Source organism: Pelophylax lessonae (genome assembly GCF_965119305.1).
Source record: "Pelophylax lessonae genome assembly, chromosome: 2".
Classification (NCBI taxonomy): Eukaryota; Metazoa; Chordata; class Amphibia; order Anura; family Ranidae; genus Pelophylax; species Pelophylax lessonae.
The window spans coordinates 150875641-150897470 of NC_138769.1; the positions used below are offsets into that span (position 1 = coordinate 150875641).

The following is a 21830-nucleotide window of genomic DNA, read 5'->3' on the forward strand; positions in this document are numbered from 1 at the left end:
GACTTGTTTTTCAGAAGCACCCTTATATTCAAGGACACCAGAAAGAGACAAGGATCAAATGGAAAATTCTATGGCACTGTGAACCTATCTTGTATGACGGAGTCTTTGCATTGGTATCTTGTAAATATCATAAACTGAGTGTTCAGTGGAGTCTTCCTGAGAATTACTGCTGGAAAGTCTCATTGGGCCAATATTGGTTTGAGGCATTTGTTGAACAATATTCAAACTAACTGAACCGATAGTGGATTTTGCTTTCCTGGCAAGAAGACCGTTAATTGGCTGTAAGTGGCTCTCTGCCCAGTGAAACATTTCTGTTGCAAGATGTAACAGGAAAAGGCTTCTGGTGTCCCCTTGGCAAGCAATGTAGGCTACTGCTATCTTGTTGTCAATCAACTTCACTCATTCCCCTTGAAGAAGATCCTGAAAGGCTTGCAATGCTAGAAAAGGCTTTCTTCCTTTCCAGATATTTGTGGAGTCTGCATTCTACCTGTTTCTTCAGATTGTGGACTCCCCAGCCACAGAGACTATGATCTGCCATCAGAATCATCCTATCTTCTGGGCTGAGGGGCATGCCCTTTAACCACTTGCCGCCCGCTCACTGAGCTGGTACTGCGGCAAAGTGGTTATCGTCCAGCGACGTAGACCTACGTCGCTGGACTCCTCCCCTTGTGGGCGGCGCGGGCGCCGCCGGAGGCTCGCTCCCGCTGTATTCAGTCACAGCGGGAGTCGGGCCAGGGGATGAGCGGTGGTGATCAACGCCGCTCTTCCCCGATCGTCGGGGATCGAGTGTGGAGATCCGCCGCTTGTGTAAACAAAGCGGGCAGCTTTCCTAAGTGACAAACAGTGACAGATTGCAGGATTCAGCATAGCTGAACCTGTGATCTGTGCCTGTTTTACACAGTCCCCTCCCCCCACACACGTTAGTAAGCACCAGGCATACATTAACCCCTTGATCACCAATAAAAGTTAACCCCTTCCCTGCCAGTTTCATTTTTACAGTAACAGTGCATATTTATAGCACTGATTACTGTAGTAAATGTCACTGGTACCCCCAAAAGTGTCAAAAATGTCAGTCAAGGGTCCGATCTGTCCGCCGCAATGTCGCAGTCCTGCAAAAAAAAAAAATCGCAGATCGCCGCTATTACTAGTTAAAAAAAAATAAATAAAAATTACATAAATTTCCCGTAGTTAGTAGCTGCGATAACTTTTGCGCAAACCAATCAAAATACGCTTATTGCAATTTTTTTTACCAAAAATATGTAGCAGAAAACAAATTGGCCTAAAATGTTAAAAAATTTCGATTTTTACATTTTTTGGGGGGGAATTTCATATAAAAAAACTGTGAAAAATATTGTTTTTTTTTTTTAATTGTGGCTCTTTTTTTGTATATAGCGCAAAAAAGTAAAAATCACACAGGTGAAAAATCACACAAAAGAAAGCTCTGTTTGTGGGGAAAAAAAGACATAAATTTAATTTGGGTACAGCATCGCACGACCGCGCAATTGTCCGTTAAAGTAACGCAGTGCCGAATCGCAAAATATGGCCTGGTCAGGAATGGGGTAAAATCTTCCGGTCTTAAAGCGGTTAAAAATACACTCATTGAGAATTTTTTTGTCAAAGACATGTAGCTAAATACATTTTGGCCTAAATATATGACAAAAATTGAATCTATTGGATATTTTTTAACTGTCAAAGTAGAAAAATATTGTTATTTTTTCAAAATTGTCACATTTTTTTAATAATATTGCACAAAATGAAAAGCGCAGAGGTGATCAAATACCACCAAAAGAAAGCTCTGTTTGTGGGGAAAAAAAGGACGTACATTTAGTTTGGGTACGGCGTTGCATGACCGCGCAATTGTCAGTTAAAGTCGCACAGTGCCGAATCGCAAAAAGTGGCCTGGACGTACAGCAGGAAAATCCTCCGGTGGTAAAGTGGTTAAGAAGCATGGTGGCGATATCCAAAATTCCAGTTCTTGCTGAAATTGTATGGGCACAAAGATTTTCTGATCCATAGACAGCCCAGCTCATAAACTAAAGAAGGCAAATTGAAACACCCTCATGTGCCACCTGGCCCAAGGTACCACCATTGTCAACAAGATCTTCAAAAGATTCCTCTTTTGACTCTTACGCCCTTTTTTTGTGTTGCTTGTGGCATGGATATTTGCAGCATACTTTCTGCCATAGCCTCCTCAATAGGGCTTAGAATTTTGCTCATCCACATCCTTGTGAGGCAATCTGTGCAATTTTATTTCTCTGCTACTGCAGACTGCATGCAGACCCAAAATCCACCCTGAGCTGGCCGAGGCATTTCCTATCATGCTGACATAAACGCATGTGAGCCAGTGCCACGCGGGGTGCTTGGGGAGCATGAAAGCCGTCCTTTGGAGGACTTTGTAGGATGCGGATTGTCCTGGGCAGAAGATGATGATCGTTAGCGGGTCTTATGTTTTTTTGGAGCATTTGCATTCAGGGTTTCTGCTCTTAAAATAATGCAAAACATCATATTTTCCAGTCCTTGAGCACTCTTTTAAAAACAAGTCCCACGTTGCCCCCCTCCTACCTTTGCTAGTCTTCTGTGCAACTAACACGTGTAGCAAGCTCATATTTGCACAAAATATATAAAGAAAATCATATTACCTCTCACCAAAAAACGTGTACACTGTCTTTTTAAGACTCATCTGCCTTCTTCCACTTACTTTAGAAGCAGCAGCAGGTGAGCCAATGCAACACATCTAGAGGCAGACAGCAGACATAGTCAGAGTCTGAGACAAAAACAGTTAGACCATCAAACCCACAGTAGTACACAGCATAGCAGGGGAGCCAAGACAGCACATCTCGAGGCAGACAGGAGAAGGTCAGAATCTGAGACAAAACCAGTCAGACCGTCCAATCTCCAGGAACACACTGCACAACAGGGAGCAACAAAAACAAGTCTTTTACTGGCAGGACTGCAGAGAGAGAGGGAGAGAAGTCCTTTCCTCTGCAGACCTCCCAAACTGTTTACGCCATTGCCTGGCACCTGGGGGTTACTATCCCGTGCTGCCCCATCCCACTGCCCCGTGACATCATCCACAGCCGCTCTCAGATTGAAAATAAACCCAGGAGAGCAGTGCGGTGCACTGCAAATACAAGACAGGAAAAAACCCAAGGGTGAGGCAATACCGACATTGCAGAGCTTTCATAATACCACACCTGCATAATATCAATGCTGTTTAAGCATCCTTTGCCTGTGGCCCGGCACACAGGGCACACAGTTTTTAGGAAGGTTTACTTCCAGCATTCTGGGTCTTCCAACTCCATGAGAGGCTGAACATGGAGGGGAAGGTTCGCGTGGGGGGATATACTTGTAGCAAACAAAGTACTTACCAACTGCCAGTGGTGGCTGTTTCCTTAGGGGCACCGCCCCCCCCCCCCATCCATGCGTCCGGCCTCCTAATCTACATGCAGGGGCGACGGACGCATGGAGTTCAATGGGGATTTTTTTTTCATCACCTGATTAGAGCCAGAGGCTCTAATAGGGTGATGCAAAGGGTGGACTCGGGGCGCAGAGCAGTGCGTCCCGAGCCCACCCATTGTGTGACAATAGCGAATGAAAATTCGCTATTGTCACACCGATCCTCCTCCTAGCCAATCAGGAAGCGCGGCCGATACACGCGTCCTGATTCGCCGCAAGGCAAACCCCATGCCATTGGCCGAGGAGGAGGCGGGATGGGAAGGACTGGAGGAGACGCGCCGGGACCGAGGAGAAGAAGCCTTTCGGGGGACTGAGGAGAAGCCGATCGCCGCCGCTGCTGCTCCAGGTAAGTAAGGGGGCACGCACGCTGATCTCTGCATTGGGGGAATGTATGCTGGTCACTACATTGGGGGCACGCACGCTGATCTCTGCATTGGGGGCATGTACTCTGCATTGGGTGCATGTATGCTGGTCACTACATTGGGGGCACGCACGCTGATCTCTGCATTGGGGGCACGCACGCTGGTCACTACATTGGGGGCACATATGCTGGTCACTGCATTGGGGGCATGTACGCTGGTCACTACATTGGGGGGATGTATGCTGGTCACTACATTGGATGCATGTATGCTGGTCACTACATTGGGGGCATGTACGCTGGTCACTACATTGGGGGCATGTACGCTGGTCACTACATTGGGGGCATGTACGCTGGTCACTACATTGAAGGGGGCACGCACGCTGGTCACTGCATTGGGGGCATGTATGCTGGTCACTGCATTGGGGGCATGTATGCTGGTCACTACATTGGGGGCACATATGCTGGCCACTGCATTGGGGGCATGTACGCTGGTCACTACATTGGGGGATGTATGCTGGTCACTACATTGGATGCATGTATGCTGGTCACTACATTGGGGGCATGTATGCTGGTCACTACATTGGGGGCATGTACGCTGGTCACTACATTGGGGGCATGTACGCTGGTCACTACATTGGGGGCATGTACGCTGGTCACTACATTAGGGGCATGTATGCTGGTCACTACATTGAAGGGGGCACGCACGCACGCTGGTCACTGCATTGGGGGCATGTATGCTGGTCACTGCATTGGGGCATGTACGCTGGTCACTGCATTGGGGGCATGTACACTGATCTCTGCATTGGGGGAATGGTATGCTAGTCACTGCATTGAAGGGGGCATGTATGCTGGTCTCTGCATTAGGGGCATGTACGCTGATCTCTGCATTGAAGGGAGCATGTACGCTGGTCACTGCATTGAAGGGGGCACTCTGGTCACTGTGCATTGAAAGGGGGCACGCTGGTCACTGTGCATTGAAAGGGGGCACGCTGGTCACTGTGCATTAATAGGGGGCACGCTGGTCACTGTGCATTGAAAGGGGGCACGCTGGTCTCTCTGCATTGAAAGGGGGCACACTATACCTTAATTACTGAAGACCCCTTTCACACTTTTGCGACCTCAAAGTCACGCAATTTTTTACAGCGTTTTTTTGCCGCAAAGCAATGCCTGTTACATTTTTCTGTTTGCCCCCCCCCCCCCAAAAAAAAAATTTTGAGCACCAGCCGCCACTGCCAACTGCAATCAACAATTGGCCTAGAGCATGACCAGAAAAGAACACTTCAGTTGGGGGAGGGGTTGTCTTTTATTTAGCTAGCCTAGAAGTGGTCCCGTGGGCTCCAGAGGAGGTGTTAACCCGTTGTATGCTGACATGAGGTGGGACAGGAAATAATAATGCACTGATGCTAGAATACTGCAAGGTGTCTGTATTTCTAACCATTTACGCTAATGTTTTTTCTTAGTATAAACACAAGAATCACACAGTTTTCTTGCAATATTGTACTTACATCTGCTGCATACTGACGGAGTTCGCTAATCCCCAAAACGTCTGGTTGTTTTGCATATTTTTGCATAAGTTCTTGTAGGCACACCTAGCAGGAGGGAGGGCAACATATTAGCTACTTGATTTTACACCACCGCATAAAAATACTTAACTTGTAAGCAAGCATGATCACATTAGCATTGACTTTGTATATTTTCTGGTGATTTTCTATGTTCTTGTATGATATCTTGCCTTTTGGTTATAGAAAATAAACTACATGTAAAGATTCCTGAGTGGCAGTCTAGATCAGTGTTTCTCAACCTTTTTTTCAGTTGCAACACACTTCAAAATATGCAAAATCGTGATCAGGAGCCGATCTTAACAGTCGTTACTCTGAAACCTGGAGCTTTCGATGACAATGTGGTCTTCGTGCTGGGGGGGGGGGGGGGGGGGGATGCATGATTGATCTGCTCATCTCGCTGTAGTGAAAGTAGTCATGGTCCACATTAGGGGCAACACTGCTAAACTGCTAATAAATTTACTCAACATTGGCCGTCATGTAGGCTGTGTGCCTCCATGATCACAGTATTGGGTGGACTTCATTGACAGATCAAAATATATTTGTGAGACTTTGCAGGGGAGTCAAGGCTATCCATACACTCAAAGAAATCTAAAAGAATTTATGCATCTAATAGAATGCAGCTACTGTTTGCCTGACAATTCTTCCCCAATTTTCAGTCTAAGTTTGTTGAACTAGGTGGTGCCATTAGGGGGGGGGGGGGTGATTTGACAAGTTGGGCAATTTCTTGGAACCCCCAGAGTCAAATTGGTATTCAAACCTCAAATGTTTAATGCCTGCTGCTTTGCTTTCATTTATTAAGGTAACTGCCACAGTTGGGGTCTTCTCATATTTTGTACAACGGTTGTACACTGATGCCGCCCCCCCCCCCCCCCAATTCTATTGCACTCAAAGCTGTGTGCCTGAGATAGGTGTCTGTCAATAAAATCTTACTATCAAAGTAAACCTGTGATGCAATATCCAAATGGACTAGTAAGCCTAGACCTATGTCTTATTATCTAATGATAGCTATGTCTGTGCCAGGAGAATGGCTAAAATCCCTTGTGCCCCTGCAAAATGTTGTTTAATCCCAAACACATCTCCAGGAACGTCTTTCTATATACACAAGAATACAAGAAGCATTGCAAAGCCTCTCCTAGCTAAAAAAGCCCACGTTTAACCTTCTATTGGTGCAGTAGAGGGAACAGAAACACGTCCTTATATCAGGGACAAAACTTGGGAATCTAGGAGCTAGTGGTTGATGCCATCGCTGCGAAGAACTGTCCAACCGAATAAAATGAAATGGATGTTTACGATTGCCCCATTTAATATACACACATTTTTAAATACAGTAAAAAGGACTAATACAATTTTTTGAGTTAATGGCCTTTGTAAGACATTTTTGTAAATGATTTACACACCTTTCGTCCGCAATCTTACCTCTGGATCGTACACCAAAGGACTGTAGCAGCGACTAGGTTGGGCTTCTGGTACGCGATCCCCTTTGGCACTCTTCTTTATCCTTTTTTTTTGCTGGCTATCAGGTTGACTTTAAATAAAAACAAAAGCTTTCATCCTGTACACAGTACTACTGAAACAAAGAGCATAATGCACAATACTTTGAGGAACAAGGATGATCAGACCTAACATCTGTCAGTAAATCTTCTTCAAAGATTTGGATGCCCCTTTTATGTGTGGAAACCGGGTTGGATTACAGTTCTATGGGCACTTTTATTGTGAACCCCAATGAATGTGCATTTTGGTGGCTGCATAGTCTATAACTATTATATAGTGCAAAGGAGCATATTCTGCATGAGATCAAATAATAATCCTGTATATCAGGGGTGGGGAACCGTATGCGGCCCCCGAAGTCATCTGGACCGGCCCCCCGTGCAGCTGAGCCTGTGTCTCTCAGCTGATCTGTCAGAACAGAGCCGATGCTTCCTGTATAGTTCCTGCTCCATTATGGCAGTCTGAGTGAGTCACAGGCGGAGTGATATCAAATGCACTCCGCCTGTGACCAATACAGGAAACATCACCTCTTCCTCCAGCGCGGCACCGCTACACTTCTCCTAGCCAGCATTTCCCGCCAGCAGCACAGCCAGTACAGCAGTACCAGCCAGAGCCAGCAGTACCAGCCAGAACCAGCAGTACCAGCAGTACTCACAGCAGTACCAGCCAGAGCCAGCAGTACTCACAGCAGTACCAGCCAGAACCAGCAGTACACACAGCAGTACCAGCCAGAACCAGCAGTACACACAGCAGAACCAGCAGTACCAGCCAGAGCCAGCAGTACCTACAGCAGTATCAGCCAGCGTCAGCAGTACCTACAACAGTACCAGCCAGCAGTACCTACAGCACAGTACCAGCCAGCAGTACCAGCCTGAGCCAGCAGTACCCACAGCAATACCAGCCTGAAGCAGCAGTACCCACAGCAGTACCCGCCTGAGACAGCAGTACCAGTCAGCAGTACCAGCCAGCAGTACCCACAGCACAGTACCAGCCATCAGTACCAGCAGTACCTACAGCACAGTACCAGCCTGAGTCAGCAGTACCCAAAGCAGTACCAGCCTGAGCCAGGAGTACCCACAGCAGTACCAGCCAGCAGTACCCACAGCAGTATCAGCCTGAGCCAGCAATACCCACAGCAGTACCAGCCTGAGCCAGCAGTACCCACAGCTGTACCAGCCAGCTATACCCACCAGCAGTACCCGTCAGCAGTTCTTTTCAAAACTTACCACCACAAAAAAGTCGACTGCGCTACAGACTGACTGACGCAAACCTGGAAAACCTGTTACGAGTAGCATCATCATCAATACCAGCTAACATCACACTCCTCACCAAAGAGAAGCAGTTGCAGCCATCACATTAGGGGTGAGTTAATTAAATGTTTGACCAAATATAACAGGCTAATTTTTAAGGTGATAATTTTGTACGGCCCCCGAATGATTTTATAAATACCCAAATGGCCCTTGGCAGAAAAAAGGTTCCCCACCCCTGCTGTATATGATAATAAAGCTTAGGGCAGACATCCCTTTAAAGCTGAGCTCCAGGAAGATTGTAAATTAATAAATGCAAATGTACCTATTAAAAACACATTGTTTATTATAAAATTCATTGATTTCAATGATTTGATTTCATTTCAACCTTATGTAACCCCATGCATAGCAGGCAGAGACAAAGGGGCACCATTCTGTGCCAATTACCCTGCATGACATGCATTGGCATACATCATTGCAGGAGGAGAGAGCAGAGAGATACCCTCTTCAATCTACAACACTCCCACAATGTATCATGTGGTCAGTTTTCTTTTTATATAGAGGGCATGAAACTCAGCACCTGGCATCACCAAAGGGTCACATAATAATTAATTAGTGTAATGCAAAGGCATATTCTAAAAGCAGCAGGCCTGTGTGCAAGATTATAAATTGGGTCCCCTGGCCTGTGTGCAAGATTATAAATTGGGTCCCATGGCCTGTGTGCAAGATTATAAATTGGGTCCCATGGCCTGTAAATGAGAAAATGCAGTGCTTAGCAAAAAGTGGGAGAGTTTCTAATTTCACTGAATGATGTGCATAGCTTAAAGAGTTGCTGTTTTATAGAGCCTGAGTTGACTTAAATACAATAGAATGAGACATTGTTGAATAGGGTATGAACAGCACAGAATCTGTGGAGGTACATTGGAGGAGCCAGGCCCAACATTAGATGTTGCAGCACTTGTTCAGGGGTTAGTAATAGGTGACTTACTACTGACCCCTGACCTCTCTGTCACTTACTAGTGACCCCTGAGCTCTGAGTGACTTATTACGGACTCCTGACCTCTGAGTCATTACTGACCTCTGAACTCTGAGTGACTTACTACTGACTCCTGAGTCATTGCTAACCTCTGAACTCTGAGCCACATACTACCGACCCCTGAACTCTGCATCACCTACTACTGACTCTTGAATGCTACATCCCTTATTACAAACCCCTAAGTCATTGCTGACCTCTGAACTCTGTGTCAGTTACCACTAACCTGTGAGTCATTACTAGCCTCTGAACTCTGTATCACTTACTACTAACCTCTGAACTCTGCATCACTTCTTACTGACCCCTGAACTCTACGTCACTTACTACTGACTCTTGAACTCTGCATCACTTCTTACTGACCCCTGAACTCTACATCACTTACTACGGACCCCTGGACTCTGCATTACCTACTACTGACCCCTGAACTTTGTGTCACTGTGGACTTTTGAACTCTGCATCATTTGCTGCTAACCCCTGAACTCTGCATCACAACCTAATGACCTCTGCATCACTTATTACAGAGTTCCGTAGTGACACAGAGTACAGAGTGCAGAAATAAGTGGCCATCTGTCCCACAGTACAAACAGCCATCCTCACCTCTCCTTATTCCTGGACTGTTCACACTACTCAAGGTACTGAAGCGAACCCCCCCCCCCCCCACTCTCTGTGCCAGCCTAACCACTGAGTCATTACTGACCCCTGAACTCTGCATCACTTACTACTGAGCAGGGCAATCTTTAGCGCAGGGCAAATGGGGCACCTGCCCCGGGCCCAATTTTTGTTGTAGGGCCCAAAACAGCTGCCCTTCGAGTCCCGCACTACCCACAAATTTGGGCGCCCTTATGATGGCATTGCAGAGCGCACAGAGGACACGGGTGGCAGCGCAGTATTTCATAGTCAGCCAGCAGAGAGGGGGCAGGGCCGGGAGCTCCACTGATGCTCTGACCCCACCTCATTCAGCCTGTATGCTTGGGAGGGAGCGGCTGTAGTGAGATCTGAGTGGGAGCCCCATCCCCGGACCTCTGAAATAGTAAATATATGTATGGTGAGCCAGGTATGTCCTTACCCCCATAGAATGCCTGACTGCTATCCTGAAACCTTGAGCTGTGTTATTCAACTAAAACTGTTGCAAGTTGTGAATTGTTTGACAGTCTCCTGTAGTATGTCCGAAGTCTCTGACAGTCTCCTGTACTATGTCTGTAGTCTCTGACTGTCACATGTAGCATGTCTGCAGTCTCTGACTGTCTTCTGTAGTATGTCTGCAGCCTCTACCTGTCTCCTGTAGTATGTCTGCAGTCTCTGACCATCTCCCGTACTATGTCCACAGTCTCTCATCATCTCTAGCAGAATGCCCACAGTCTCTGATCATCTCCAGTAGGATGCCTGCAGTCTCTGATTGTCTCCTGTAAGATGTCTGCAGTCTCTGACTGTCTACTGTAGGATGCCCGCAGTCTCTGACCATTTCCTGTAGGATGCCTGCAGTCTCTGAGCATCTCCTGTAGGATCCCCTCAGTCTCTGAACATCTCCTGTACCATGTTTGCAGTCTTTAAACATCTCTTGTATGTCTGCAGTCTCTGACTATCTCCTGTAGTATGTCTGCAGGCTCTGACCATCTCTTGTAGTATGTCTGCAGTCTCTGACCCTCACTTGTAGGATGTCTGCAGTCTCCGACCATCTTCTGTAGTATGTACGAAGTCTTTGTCTTTCTCCTGCAATATGTTTGCAGTCTGACCGTCTCCTGCAGTATGTCCACAGTCTGACCGTCTCCTGCAGTATGTCCACAGTCTGACCGTCTCCTGCAGTATGTCTGCAGTCTGACTGTCTCCTGCAGTATGTCCCCAGTCTCTGACCATCTCCTGTAGTATGTTTTCAGTCTCTGACCCTCTCATGTAGTATGTCTGCAATCTCTCTGTAGTATGTGTATTAATGTGCACTTTACATGCTCAATTTTTTGAGATTGTTCCACTGCTCAGTGAGTTGTAATGATGTGCAGTAACCTTTAGCAACCAATCAGTGAACAGTAGTGATCTGCTGTGATGTTCTGTAACCTCTAGCAACCAAATCTGTGAGAGGTAATGATGTGCTGTAATCTCTAGCAACCAATCAGTGAGCAGTAATACTGTGCAGTAACCTCTAGCAACCAATCAGCAAGCAGAAATGATGTGTTGTAACTACTAGCAACTAGTCCATGAGCGGTAGTGATAGGCTGTAACCTCTGGAAACCACTTGCAATCTCTGCATGATCAGCTGCAGTAAACTGATTTTGAGTCTACCTGCTACTTTTTTGTATGTCTCAGAATGGATTGGGGGGGGGGGGGCAAGAAAATGTTTGCCAAGGGTCCAATCAATATTAAAGACGGCCCTGCTACTAAGCCCTGAGACATTACTGACCCCTGAATTCCTGGTCACTTACCACTGACCCCTAGCTCTGCATCACTTACTCCTGACCTTTGAACTCTGTGTTACTTACTACTGACCTCCAGTGGCGGCTGGTGCTCCAAATTTTGGGGGGGGGGGGGGCGCAAAAAGAAAAATGTAATAGGTATTGCTTCGCGGCAAAAAACGCAGTAAAAAATTGCGTGACTTTGAGGTCATGGTACAGATGGTATAGGCATGGCACAGGTGATGGCACAGGCATGGCACAGATGATGGTATAGGCATGGCACAGATGATGGTATAGGCATGGCACAGGTGATGGAATAGGCATGGCACAGGTGATGGTACAGGCATGGCACAGGTGATGGTACAGGCATGGCACAGGTGATGGTACAGGCATGGCACAGGTGATGGTATAGGCATGGCACAGGTGATGGTACAGGCAGGGCACAGGTGATGGAATAGGCATGGCACCGGTGATGGTATAGGCATGGCACCGGTGATGGTATAGGCATGGCACAGGTGATGGAATAGGCATTCCACAGGTGATGGTACAGGCATGGCACAGGTGATAGAATAGGCATGGCACAGATGGTACAGGCATGGCACAGGTGATGGAATAGGCATGGCACAGGTGATGGAATAGGCATGGCACAGATGATGGTATAGGCATGGCACAAGTGATGGTAAGGTCATGGCACAGGTGATGGAATAGGCATGGCACAGATGGTACAGGCATGGCACAGGTTATGGAATAGGCATGGCACAGATGGTACAGGCATGGCACAGGTGATGGCACAGGCATGGCACAGGTGATGGCACAGGTGATGGTACAGGCATGGCACAGGTGATGGTACAGGCATGGCACAGGTGATGGTATAGGCATGGCACAGGTGATGGTATAGGCATGGCACAGGTGATAGAATAGGCATGGCACAGATGATGGTATAGGCATGGCACAGGTGATGGACTAGGCATGGCACAGATGGTACAGGCATGGCACAGGTGATGGAATAGGCATGGCACAGATGATGGAACAGGTGATGGAATAGGCATGGCACAGATGATGGAACAGGCATGGCACAGGTGATGGAATAGGCATGGTACAGGTGATGGTAAGGTCATGGCACAGGTCATTGTACACAGGTACATGCATGTCACAGGCATGTAACACGCCCCCCCCCCCATCAATGCAGAGAGACCAGCGTGCGTGCCCCTTAATAGCACCAGACTGTGACAGTGTGCAGGCCGGCCCATTCCCCCCCCCCCCATCCCCGAGGCATCACTTACCGGCTCAGTCTCACTGCTGCTGTGGGTCTGTCTGTGGCATGTTCCACTGCTCAGTGAGTTGTAATGATGTGCAGTAACCTTTAGCAACCAATCAGTGAACAGTAGTGATCTGCTGTGATGTTCTGTAACCTCTAGCAACCAATCTGTGAGAGGTAATGATGTGCTGTAATCTCTAGCAACCAATCAGTGAGCAGTAATACTGTGCAGTAACCTCTAGCAACCAATCAGCAAGCAGAAATTATGTGTTGTAACTACTAGCAACTAGTCCATGAGCGGTAGTGATAGGCTGTAACCTCTGGAAACCACTTGCAATCTCTGCATGATCAGCTGCAGTAAACTGATTTTGAGTCTACCTGCTACTTTTTTGTATGTCTCAGAATGGATTGGGGGGGGGGGGGGCAAGAAAATGTTTGCCAAGGGTCCAATCAATATTAAAGACAGCCCTGCTACTAAGCCCTGAGACATTACTGACCCCTGAATTCCTGGTCACTTACCACTGACCCCTAGCTCTGCATCACTTACTCCTGACCTTTGAACTCTGTGTTACTTACTACTGACCTCCAGTGGCAGCTGGTGCTCCAAATTTTTGGGGGGACGCAAAAAGAAAAATGTAATAGGTATTGCTTCGTGGCAAAAAACGCGGTAAAAAATTGCGTGACTTTGAGGTCATGGTACAGGCATGGCACAGATGGTATAGGCATGGCACAGGTGATGGCACAGGCATGGCACAGATGATGGTATAGGCATGGCACAGATGATGGTATAGGCATGGCACAGGTGATGGAATAGGCATGGCACAGGTGATGGTACAGGCATGGCACAGGTGATGGTACAGGCATGGCACAGGTGATGGTATAGGCATGGCACAGGTGATGGTACAGGCAGGGCACAGGTGATGGAATAGGCATGGCACCGGTGATGGTATAGGCATGGCACAGGTGATGGTATAGGCATGGCACAGGTGATGGTATAGGCATGGCACAGGTGATGGTACAGGCATGGCACAGGCGATGGTACAGGCATGGCACAGGTGATAGAATAGGCATGGCACAGATGGTACAGGCATGGCACAGGTGATGGAATAGGCATGGCACAGATGGCATAGGCATGGCACAGGTGATGGTAAGGTCATGGCACAGGTGATGGAATAGGCATGGCACAGATGGTACAGGCATGGCACAGGTTATGGAATAGGCATGGCACAGATGGTACAGGCATGGCACAGGTGATGGTACAGGTGATGGTATAGGCATGGCACAGGTGATGGTATAGGCATGGCACAGGTGATGGTATAGGCATGGCACAGATGGTATAGGCATGGCACAGGTGATAGAATAGGCATGGCACAGATGATGGAACAGGCAGGGCACAGGTGATGGAGTAGGCATGGCACAGGTGATGTAATAGGCATGGCACAGGTGATGGAATAGGCATGGCACAGGTGATGGAATAGGCATGGTACAGGTGATGGTAAGGTCATGGCACAGGTCATTGTACACAGGTACAGGCATGGCATACTGCCATCAATGCAGAGAGAGACCAGCGTGCGTGCCCCTTAATAGCACCAGACTGTGACAGTGTGCAGGCCGGCCCGTCCCCCCCCCCCCCATTCCCGAGGCATCACTTACCGGCTCAGTCTCACTGCTGCTGCGGGTCTGTCTGCGGCATGCGGGAGTAGCGTCTCTGGGCTGGCTCTGCGTTCTCTCACAGCGGCGTCGGAGTGTCACTCCACTGTCTGTCAGGTCAGGTGGTCACTCCTGTAGACTTCTTCTGCCTACGGACGAGCTTTTCTTCCACGGAGTAGCCTCAGTAGTCGAGTCCTCACGCGCTCTCGCTCTCCTCTCTCTCAGCCGCGCAGGAAGTTCCGGAACGGAAGGTGATTACGACATGACGCCGGGGTGGTGCACCGCCCCCACGTGTCACGTCCCGGGATGTCCTCCTGTGATTGGTCTTGGCTGGAGTCTGGACCAATCACAGCCAGGAGTCCAGGAAAGTGGGGAGTGTCGGGGCGCATTGCTCTGCGCCCCAATGACCCCCAGAAGGCCGCCATTTGGCGCCTCTGTCTGCCTCACGTGGGAGGCAACCCCCCCCCCCCATACCAATCACTAAGTCCGGCGCCCCTAGTGGGCAAAAAATAGACATTTTTTTTTATTTAATCTTTTTTTTCTTCTTCTTTTTTTTTGGGGGGGCGGCGCCCCTGCGCCCCCTATCGGCCGGCCGCCACTGCTGACCTTTGAACATTATCACTTTCTTCTGTAGTCTGCACCTTCCTTGGGGCCCATGTGCACTGCACATATCGAACATATGTAGGATACGTCACTAGTAAAGCTGCAGAAAGCTCTCAGAGACTGTAGCCATTCAACAGGAGATGGTCAAAGGCCACATGCATACTAAAAGAGTTATATTATTATTATTATTTCAGGTTCTTATATAGCGCTGTCAATTTACGCAGCGCTTTACATATACATTGCACATTCACATCAGTCCCTGCCCTCAAGGAGCTTACAATCTAAGGTCCCTAACTCACATTCATACATACATAGTAGGGCCAATTTTTATACAGGATCCAATTAACCTACCAGCATGTCTTTGGAGTGTGGGAGGAAACCGGAGTACCCGGAGGAAACCCAACAGGCACAGGGAGAACATGCAAACTCCAGGCAGGTAGTGTCGTGGTTGGGATTCGAACCAGCGACCCTCTTGCTGCTAGGTGAAAGTGCTAACCACTACACCACTGTGCCGCCCTGGTCATAAAATGCAGACGTACAGCAGGAGATGGTCAGAAACTGCAAATATGTTATAAGAGACAATACAGTTACAATACAATAAAATACAAGAGGATTAAGATGGCCCTGCTCAGAAGAGCCTACAATCTAATAGGTTGGGAAGGTACAAAAGGTTGTAATTGGGGGGAATGAGCTGATGGAAGAGATAAAAGATTAGTTGGAGGAATGATAGGCTTCCCTAAAGAGATGAGTTTTCAGGGATTGCCTGAAAACAGCAAAAGTAGGAGATAGCTGAACATGTTGAGGTAGAGCGTTCCAGAGGATGGGAGAGGCTCTGGAGAAATCCTAGAGATGAGCATGGGAGGAGGAGACAAGGGAGCTTGAGAGGAGCAGAGAGGACAGTTTGGGTGATATTTGGAGACAAGATTGGTGATGAAGTTCGGGGCAGATTTGTGAATGGCTTTGTATGTTGTGGTTAGTATTTTGAATTTAATTTGCTGGCCGATCGGGAGCCAGTGAAGGCATTGGCAGAGAGGGGTCGCAGACACTGAGTGGTTGGTAAGGTGGATAAGACTAGCAGCAGCATTCATGATAGAGTGAAGAGGGGATAGCCTATGGAGAGGTAGGCCTATGAGAAGGGAGTTGCAATAGTCGAGGCGAGAGATAATAAGGGAGTGAATGAGTAGCTTGGTGGTTTTGTTAACAAGGGTACATTTTAGAGATGTTACTTAGGTGAAGTCTACACGCTTTTGACAACGCTTGGATTTGGGGCTGAAAGGACAGGTCAGAGTCTAGGATTACACCTAGTACCCTGGCATGAGGGAAGGGATTGATGGTTGCATTCATGATTTTGATGTAAAAGATATGGAGGGGGGCATGGGCAGGGGGGAATATTACCAGCTCAGTTTTACAGAGATTTAGTTTAAGGAAGTGGTGTGACATCCATACTGATATGTCATTTAGTAAGTTAGTAATGCGTGTGGAGACTGAACGAATAAGTTGAGGAGTAGATAGATAAATGTGGGTGTCATCGGCGTATAGATGGTATTGGAAGTAGTGGCCGCTTATCAAGTGACCAAGGGAGGAGGTGTAAATACGGATGAGAAGGGGTCCAAGAACAGAGCCTTGGGGGACCCCCACAGAAAGGGGCAATGGAGAGGAGGAGACAGAATTGTAGGTAACACTGAAGGAGTGCTGTGATAGGTAGGAGGAGAATCAGGATAGAGCAGAATCTTGGAGGCCAAGGGAATGGAGCTTATTGACAAGGAGCGGGTGGTCAACAGTGTCAAAGGCTGCAGAGAAGTCAAGTTATAGTATGGAGTAGTGGCCATTGGTTTTAGCCGTTAGTAAATCGTTAGGGACTTTTAGTAAGGCAGTTTCTGTGGAGTGCTGCAAATGACAGCCATACTGTAAGGGATAAAGAAGGTTATTTGCACTGAGGTAGGAGCTAAGACGGTTGTAGACTAGGCGTTCTAGAAGTTTAGAGGTGAATGGGAGCAGTGAGATGGGTCTTCAGTTGTTCAGTTCAGGTTGGTGGGGTCCAGTGAGGGCTTTTTAAGTATGGGAGTGATCTGCGCATGTTTTAGAGGGGAGGGGAAGGTGCCACTAGAGAGGGAGAGATTGAAGATGTGAGTGAGGGAGCATAGGATATACGAGGGTGACCGTAGTAGTTGTGAGGGAACAGGATCCAGGGGACAACTGGTTAGGTGGGCATCTGAGAAAAGTTTTGTAACCTATTTAGTAGTAGCCAGTTCAAAAGAGGAGTGTTGACTGTGCTGTTAGGCAAGGTATGCTGAGTGGGGAAGATGTTCGCACAGTGGAGTTGTCCTCACGTATTGCATCAATCTGGTCTTTGAAGTGATTGGCAATCTCTTGGGCAGTGAGTAGGTAAATGGGTAGTGTAGATTTGTTTGGGGAGAGAAGCATAATCTTGTTAAAACAGGCCCTAAATTTGTAATGAGTAATGTGACATTTAAACTACAAAACCACTTACCTAAGCCTTAGTAAAAAATGTTTTTTAATCACCTCCCACCCGGCCACTGTACATATACGGCCGGGTGGGAGTCTCGTCCTTCTGATCGGACGTTCCGGAACGTCCTTCAGAAGGAGCGAGATCGCGCCGCCGCAGCCACGCGCAGCGGCGCGATCTCGATGTGCCTGTGTCCCTCGGACACAGAGCAACAAGATGCGGCAGGAGGGCCCTGCGATTGGCCCTCCTGATCACATGACGGCTGTGTCCAATCACAGCTGTCATGTAATGTAAACACAGCCGTTGTAATGGCTTCGATCTCTTCTCCTCCTGACAGATCCTGTCAGTGAGGAGAAGAAGAGAGGATCTGTACTGCAGCCGGGGGGGGATCAGTGACTATTTCTAATTACTCACTGATCGCAGGGGGGGTCTGTGCTGGTAATCAGAACATTGATTACCAGTGCAGCCCTGGGGGGAGGGGGTGCCACTAGAGCCACCAGGGATGCCCACCCATGACCACCAGGGATGCCCACCATGGCCACCAGGGATGGCAAACAGAGCTCAGGGAGCCTGCCAGTGGTGCCCTCCCTATCACTGCTGCCCACCAATGCCATCTATCAGTGCTGCACACCAGTGCCCATTATTGCCATCTATCAGTGCCACCCACCAGTGCCCATTATTGCCCACCAGTGCTTCCCATCAGTGCCACCCATCAGTGCCACCGATCAGTGCCCATCAATGCTGCCTATCAGTGCCCACCAATGCTGCATATCAGTGCTATCTATCAGTGCCACATATCAGTGCCCATCAGTGCTACCTATCAGTGCCCATCAGTGCTGCATATCAGTGCCACCCCATCAGTGTCTCCTCATCAGTGCCTGTCAGTGCGGCATCATCAGTGCTCATCAGTTTATAACCTAAACCAAAAAACTTTTTTTTTTTTTTTCAAACTTTTCGGTCTTTTTTTATTTGTGCACCAAAAAAGAAAAAACCTTGCGGTGATCAAATACCACACAAAGAAAGCCCTATTTGTGGTGAAAAAATGACAAATTTGGTTTAGGTACAGTGTTGCATGACTGCGCAATTGTCATTCAAAATGCAACAGCGCTAAAAGCTGAAAATTGGCCTGGGAAGGAAGGGGGTTTAAGTGCCCAGTATTGAGGTAGTTAAAAAAAATCAGCAAAAGGAACATGGCTTACTGCCAGCATTATGTGTCCCTTCTGTGAATAAAGCATGATCTCTGAATGGAGGAGGGGCACTTTTCATTCACCTACCCATCCTTCATTCATTGATCATGTCTCATTCATACAAGCAATACTACAGCTTCTATGAATGGGAGAGCTGGGCAGAAAGGGCAGGTATAGCTGGGCACTTTTGAGGGGTGCTTGTCACAGCTCCTTCAGTTCTATTAACTTCCACCACAATAGAAAATTACAGTGGTAGGGGGAGTAGGAAGAAGATGATTTCTAATGAACCAGGAGACAGCAGCACAAAGGACACATCACAATCATAAGTAATGTCCCTTGTGCTGTTTTTTTTTTTTTCTTTACTAAACTTAGGCTTTAATATCAGTTATCTAACACTCAAAAGTAACAATTAAGTCAGTCATATAGCTAGGAGACACAGAGTTTAGTCATTACAGAACTAGCTGAAATTTTCTTGCCATACCTTTTTGACACAGAGCTGCCAGTGAATGCATTTGCTTTGTTTCCGGGAGCCATTTTATTTCCTGGAATAAATGCAATAAATTTAGGTTATTGTAACCTGTTTTCACTTTGCTACTTTACTTACAATTCTTGTACGACTTTGCCTGCGACTTCCTTACGACTTAGATGCTATATAGGATCCTGCACAAGGGCTGAAATCGCACCAAAGCAGTGCAAAAACATTTTCTAAAGTCAGAGCCACTTGTGTAGCGTCATTTAAGATGGCTCTCTTTGGCAAACATTGAATTTGACATGTCTTTCAACTTGGGATCTCACAAGTCGGATCCCATGCCGCAGCAGTATGAACTGAGCGTAAGATAGAGGCAGAAAATAAAAAAAACACTTTAGGAGGACTACGATTTATGTTTATAATGCAAACTAATATATGGAAATTGAGGACCTAGACACAGTTTTGCCCATTATTCCTTTAGCCCACGTTCACATTGGTCTGATTTGACAGGCCATTTGCCGGCAATAGCACCGTCCGAATCAGTGCAAAGCTGCACCTATTCCCAAAAGTAGTTTCTGTACTACTTTTGGCATTTTGGGGGCGTGCAGCTGTACAAGGTAGCCAATGAGCTTCTAATGTCATCTTGTTCAATTAAGCTTTCACAATAAAAACCTGGAAGCTGATTGGTTTCTATGCAAAGCTGCACTGGATTTTGCACTCTCCAGTTTTAGTAAATTAACCCTACTATGATAGAACCTGCACTAAAGATCAAGCAGGTTTTTTAATGCCTTGAACAAGTGCCAAAATAGGTGTGAATAGAGCCCAAGAGCATTTGATGTAATTAAATCTGCAGCTTGTTGTGATTTAGTGTATTGCCAGAGAAAACAGACACCGGCAGGAAGATATTTATTCAGATAAAATTATTCAGGTGGGACATACACCAATCAGCCATAACTTTATGACCACCTAGCCCAATATTAAGTAGGTCCCCCTTTTGCCACCAAAACAGTCATGATTCCTCGAGGCATGAACTCCGCTAGACCTCTGAAGGTATGCTGTGGTATCTCACACCAAGCTGTCAGGTGCAGATCCTTTATGGCCTTTAAGGCTGGCTGTACATTATACAATTTTCTTGAAATTTACCTTCAACTATGTAGTACAAAGGCCTGCCTAATTGGATATAAGTGAAAGTGTTGTTTAGCTTTGACCTCATATTATGTGGTTTGTGGTAAATCTAACAGAATATTGTACAAGAAAATTGAACATGTATGGCCAGCCTAAAGCCCCGTACACACGCGTCGAAAATTGGCAGGGAATTTTCGTCCGACGACCGATCTGCCGATTTTCGGCTTGTTAGTATGATGCTTCCGACAACCAACTCCGACTTTTCGGCCGAAAAAAATCTGGTGTGCAGACTATAAAATTTTTGTTGGCCGTCAACACAACGGCCGATTTTCGTGCAGTCAGTACAGATTTCGACAGGGAAAAATCTGATGAGCAAGTCTGGGCATGCTCAGAGAAGAAAGAACACATACAAAGCAATCCAACACATGACATCACTTCTGAAGTAGAATTATGTTGGGCGAGAAAATTCGTGTGCAGTCTAGGCACATTCCAACCAACAAAACACAACTCTGGACAAAAGACGGACGATCGGTCGGCCGATAATCGTTGCGTGTGTACGGGGCTTTAGTTATAGGGGGGGATTGTACTTGTTTTTCCAGCACATCCCACAGATTCTTGATTGGATTGAGATCTTGAAAATTTGGAGGCTAAATCAACACCTCAAACTCATCGTTGTGTTCCTCAAACCATTCTTTTTGCAGTGTGGCAGGGCCCATTCTCCTGTTGAAAGAAGTCACTGCCATCAGGAAATAGTGTTTTCATAACAGGGTGTACTAAGGCAACAATGTTTAGGCAGGTGGTATGTGTCAAATAACATCCACATGAATGGGAGGATCCAAGGTTTCTCAGCAGGACATAGACCAAACCATCGCAACACATCCGCTGGCTTGCCTGCTTCCCATTCTCTGTCCTGGTGCATCTCTTCTCCAATTGATGTAACTGGAAATGTGATTCATCAGACCAGGTCACCTTCTTCCATTGCTCTGTGGTCCACTTTTGATGCCCATTGTAGGCACTTTTGATAGTAAACATGGGTCAGCAAAGCCAGCCTGGCTGGTTTGCGGCTACACAGCCCCATACACAACAAACTGTGATTCTCTTTTTTACTGCTTTCAACACATCGACTTCGGGGCCAACATGTTTATTTACTGCCCAATATATGAATTTCAGAGGCGATTGTAACAAGATAATTATTGTATACACTTCCCCTGTCAGTGATCATAATGTTATGTCTGATCAGTGTATTTTTAAAGTAAAAAATATGTTAGAATATGTTAAATTTCTAAACATAGTTCTCTTTCTTGAATGCGTCTTCTGTGTAAAATGTCTGTCTTGCTAAGCAGTGGCCAACCCTATTTGCCCCTGTGCCGGAAAATGATCGCTAAATAAAAGCTTGCATCAGATTGGCTGCTGGTGTGGTACACACTGTTCTCATGAAGCACATTAGATTAAATAAAACATTTTACCTAATATCTAGTTTGTACCTTCTAATTATATTTCCCTTTTATTCTGCTGCACACCTTTATGGAGGACTCATCCT

General features: G+C 46.9%; 1 protein-coding gene across 1 annotated transcript in view; it reads right to left on the bottom strand.

Moving 5' to 3' along the window:
- The window catches only part of LOC309548000 (uncharacterized protein), a gene marked incomplete at its 5' end in the record, with an annotated part of 69014 nt that overhangs the window by 40475 nt on the left and 6709 nt on the right, over positions 1 to 21830 (bottom strand). Inside the window, 2 exons of the mRNA XM_082247985.1 lie at positions 5323 to 5406; positions 6796 to 6904. Of these exons, the coding sequence (XP_082104111.1) occupies positions 5323 to 5406; positions 6796 to 6904 (193 nt within the window). The remainder of the gene's footprint in view (positions 1 to 5322; positions 5407 to 6795; positions 6905 to 21830) is intronic.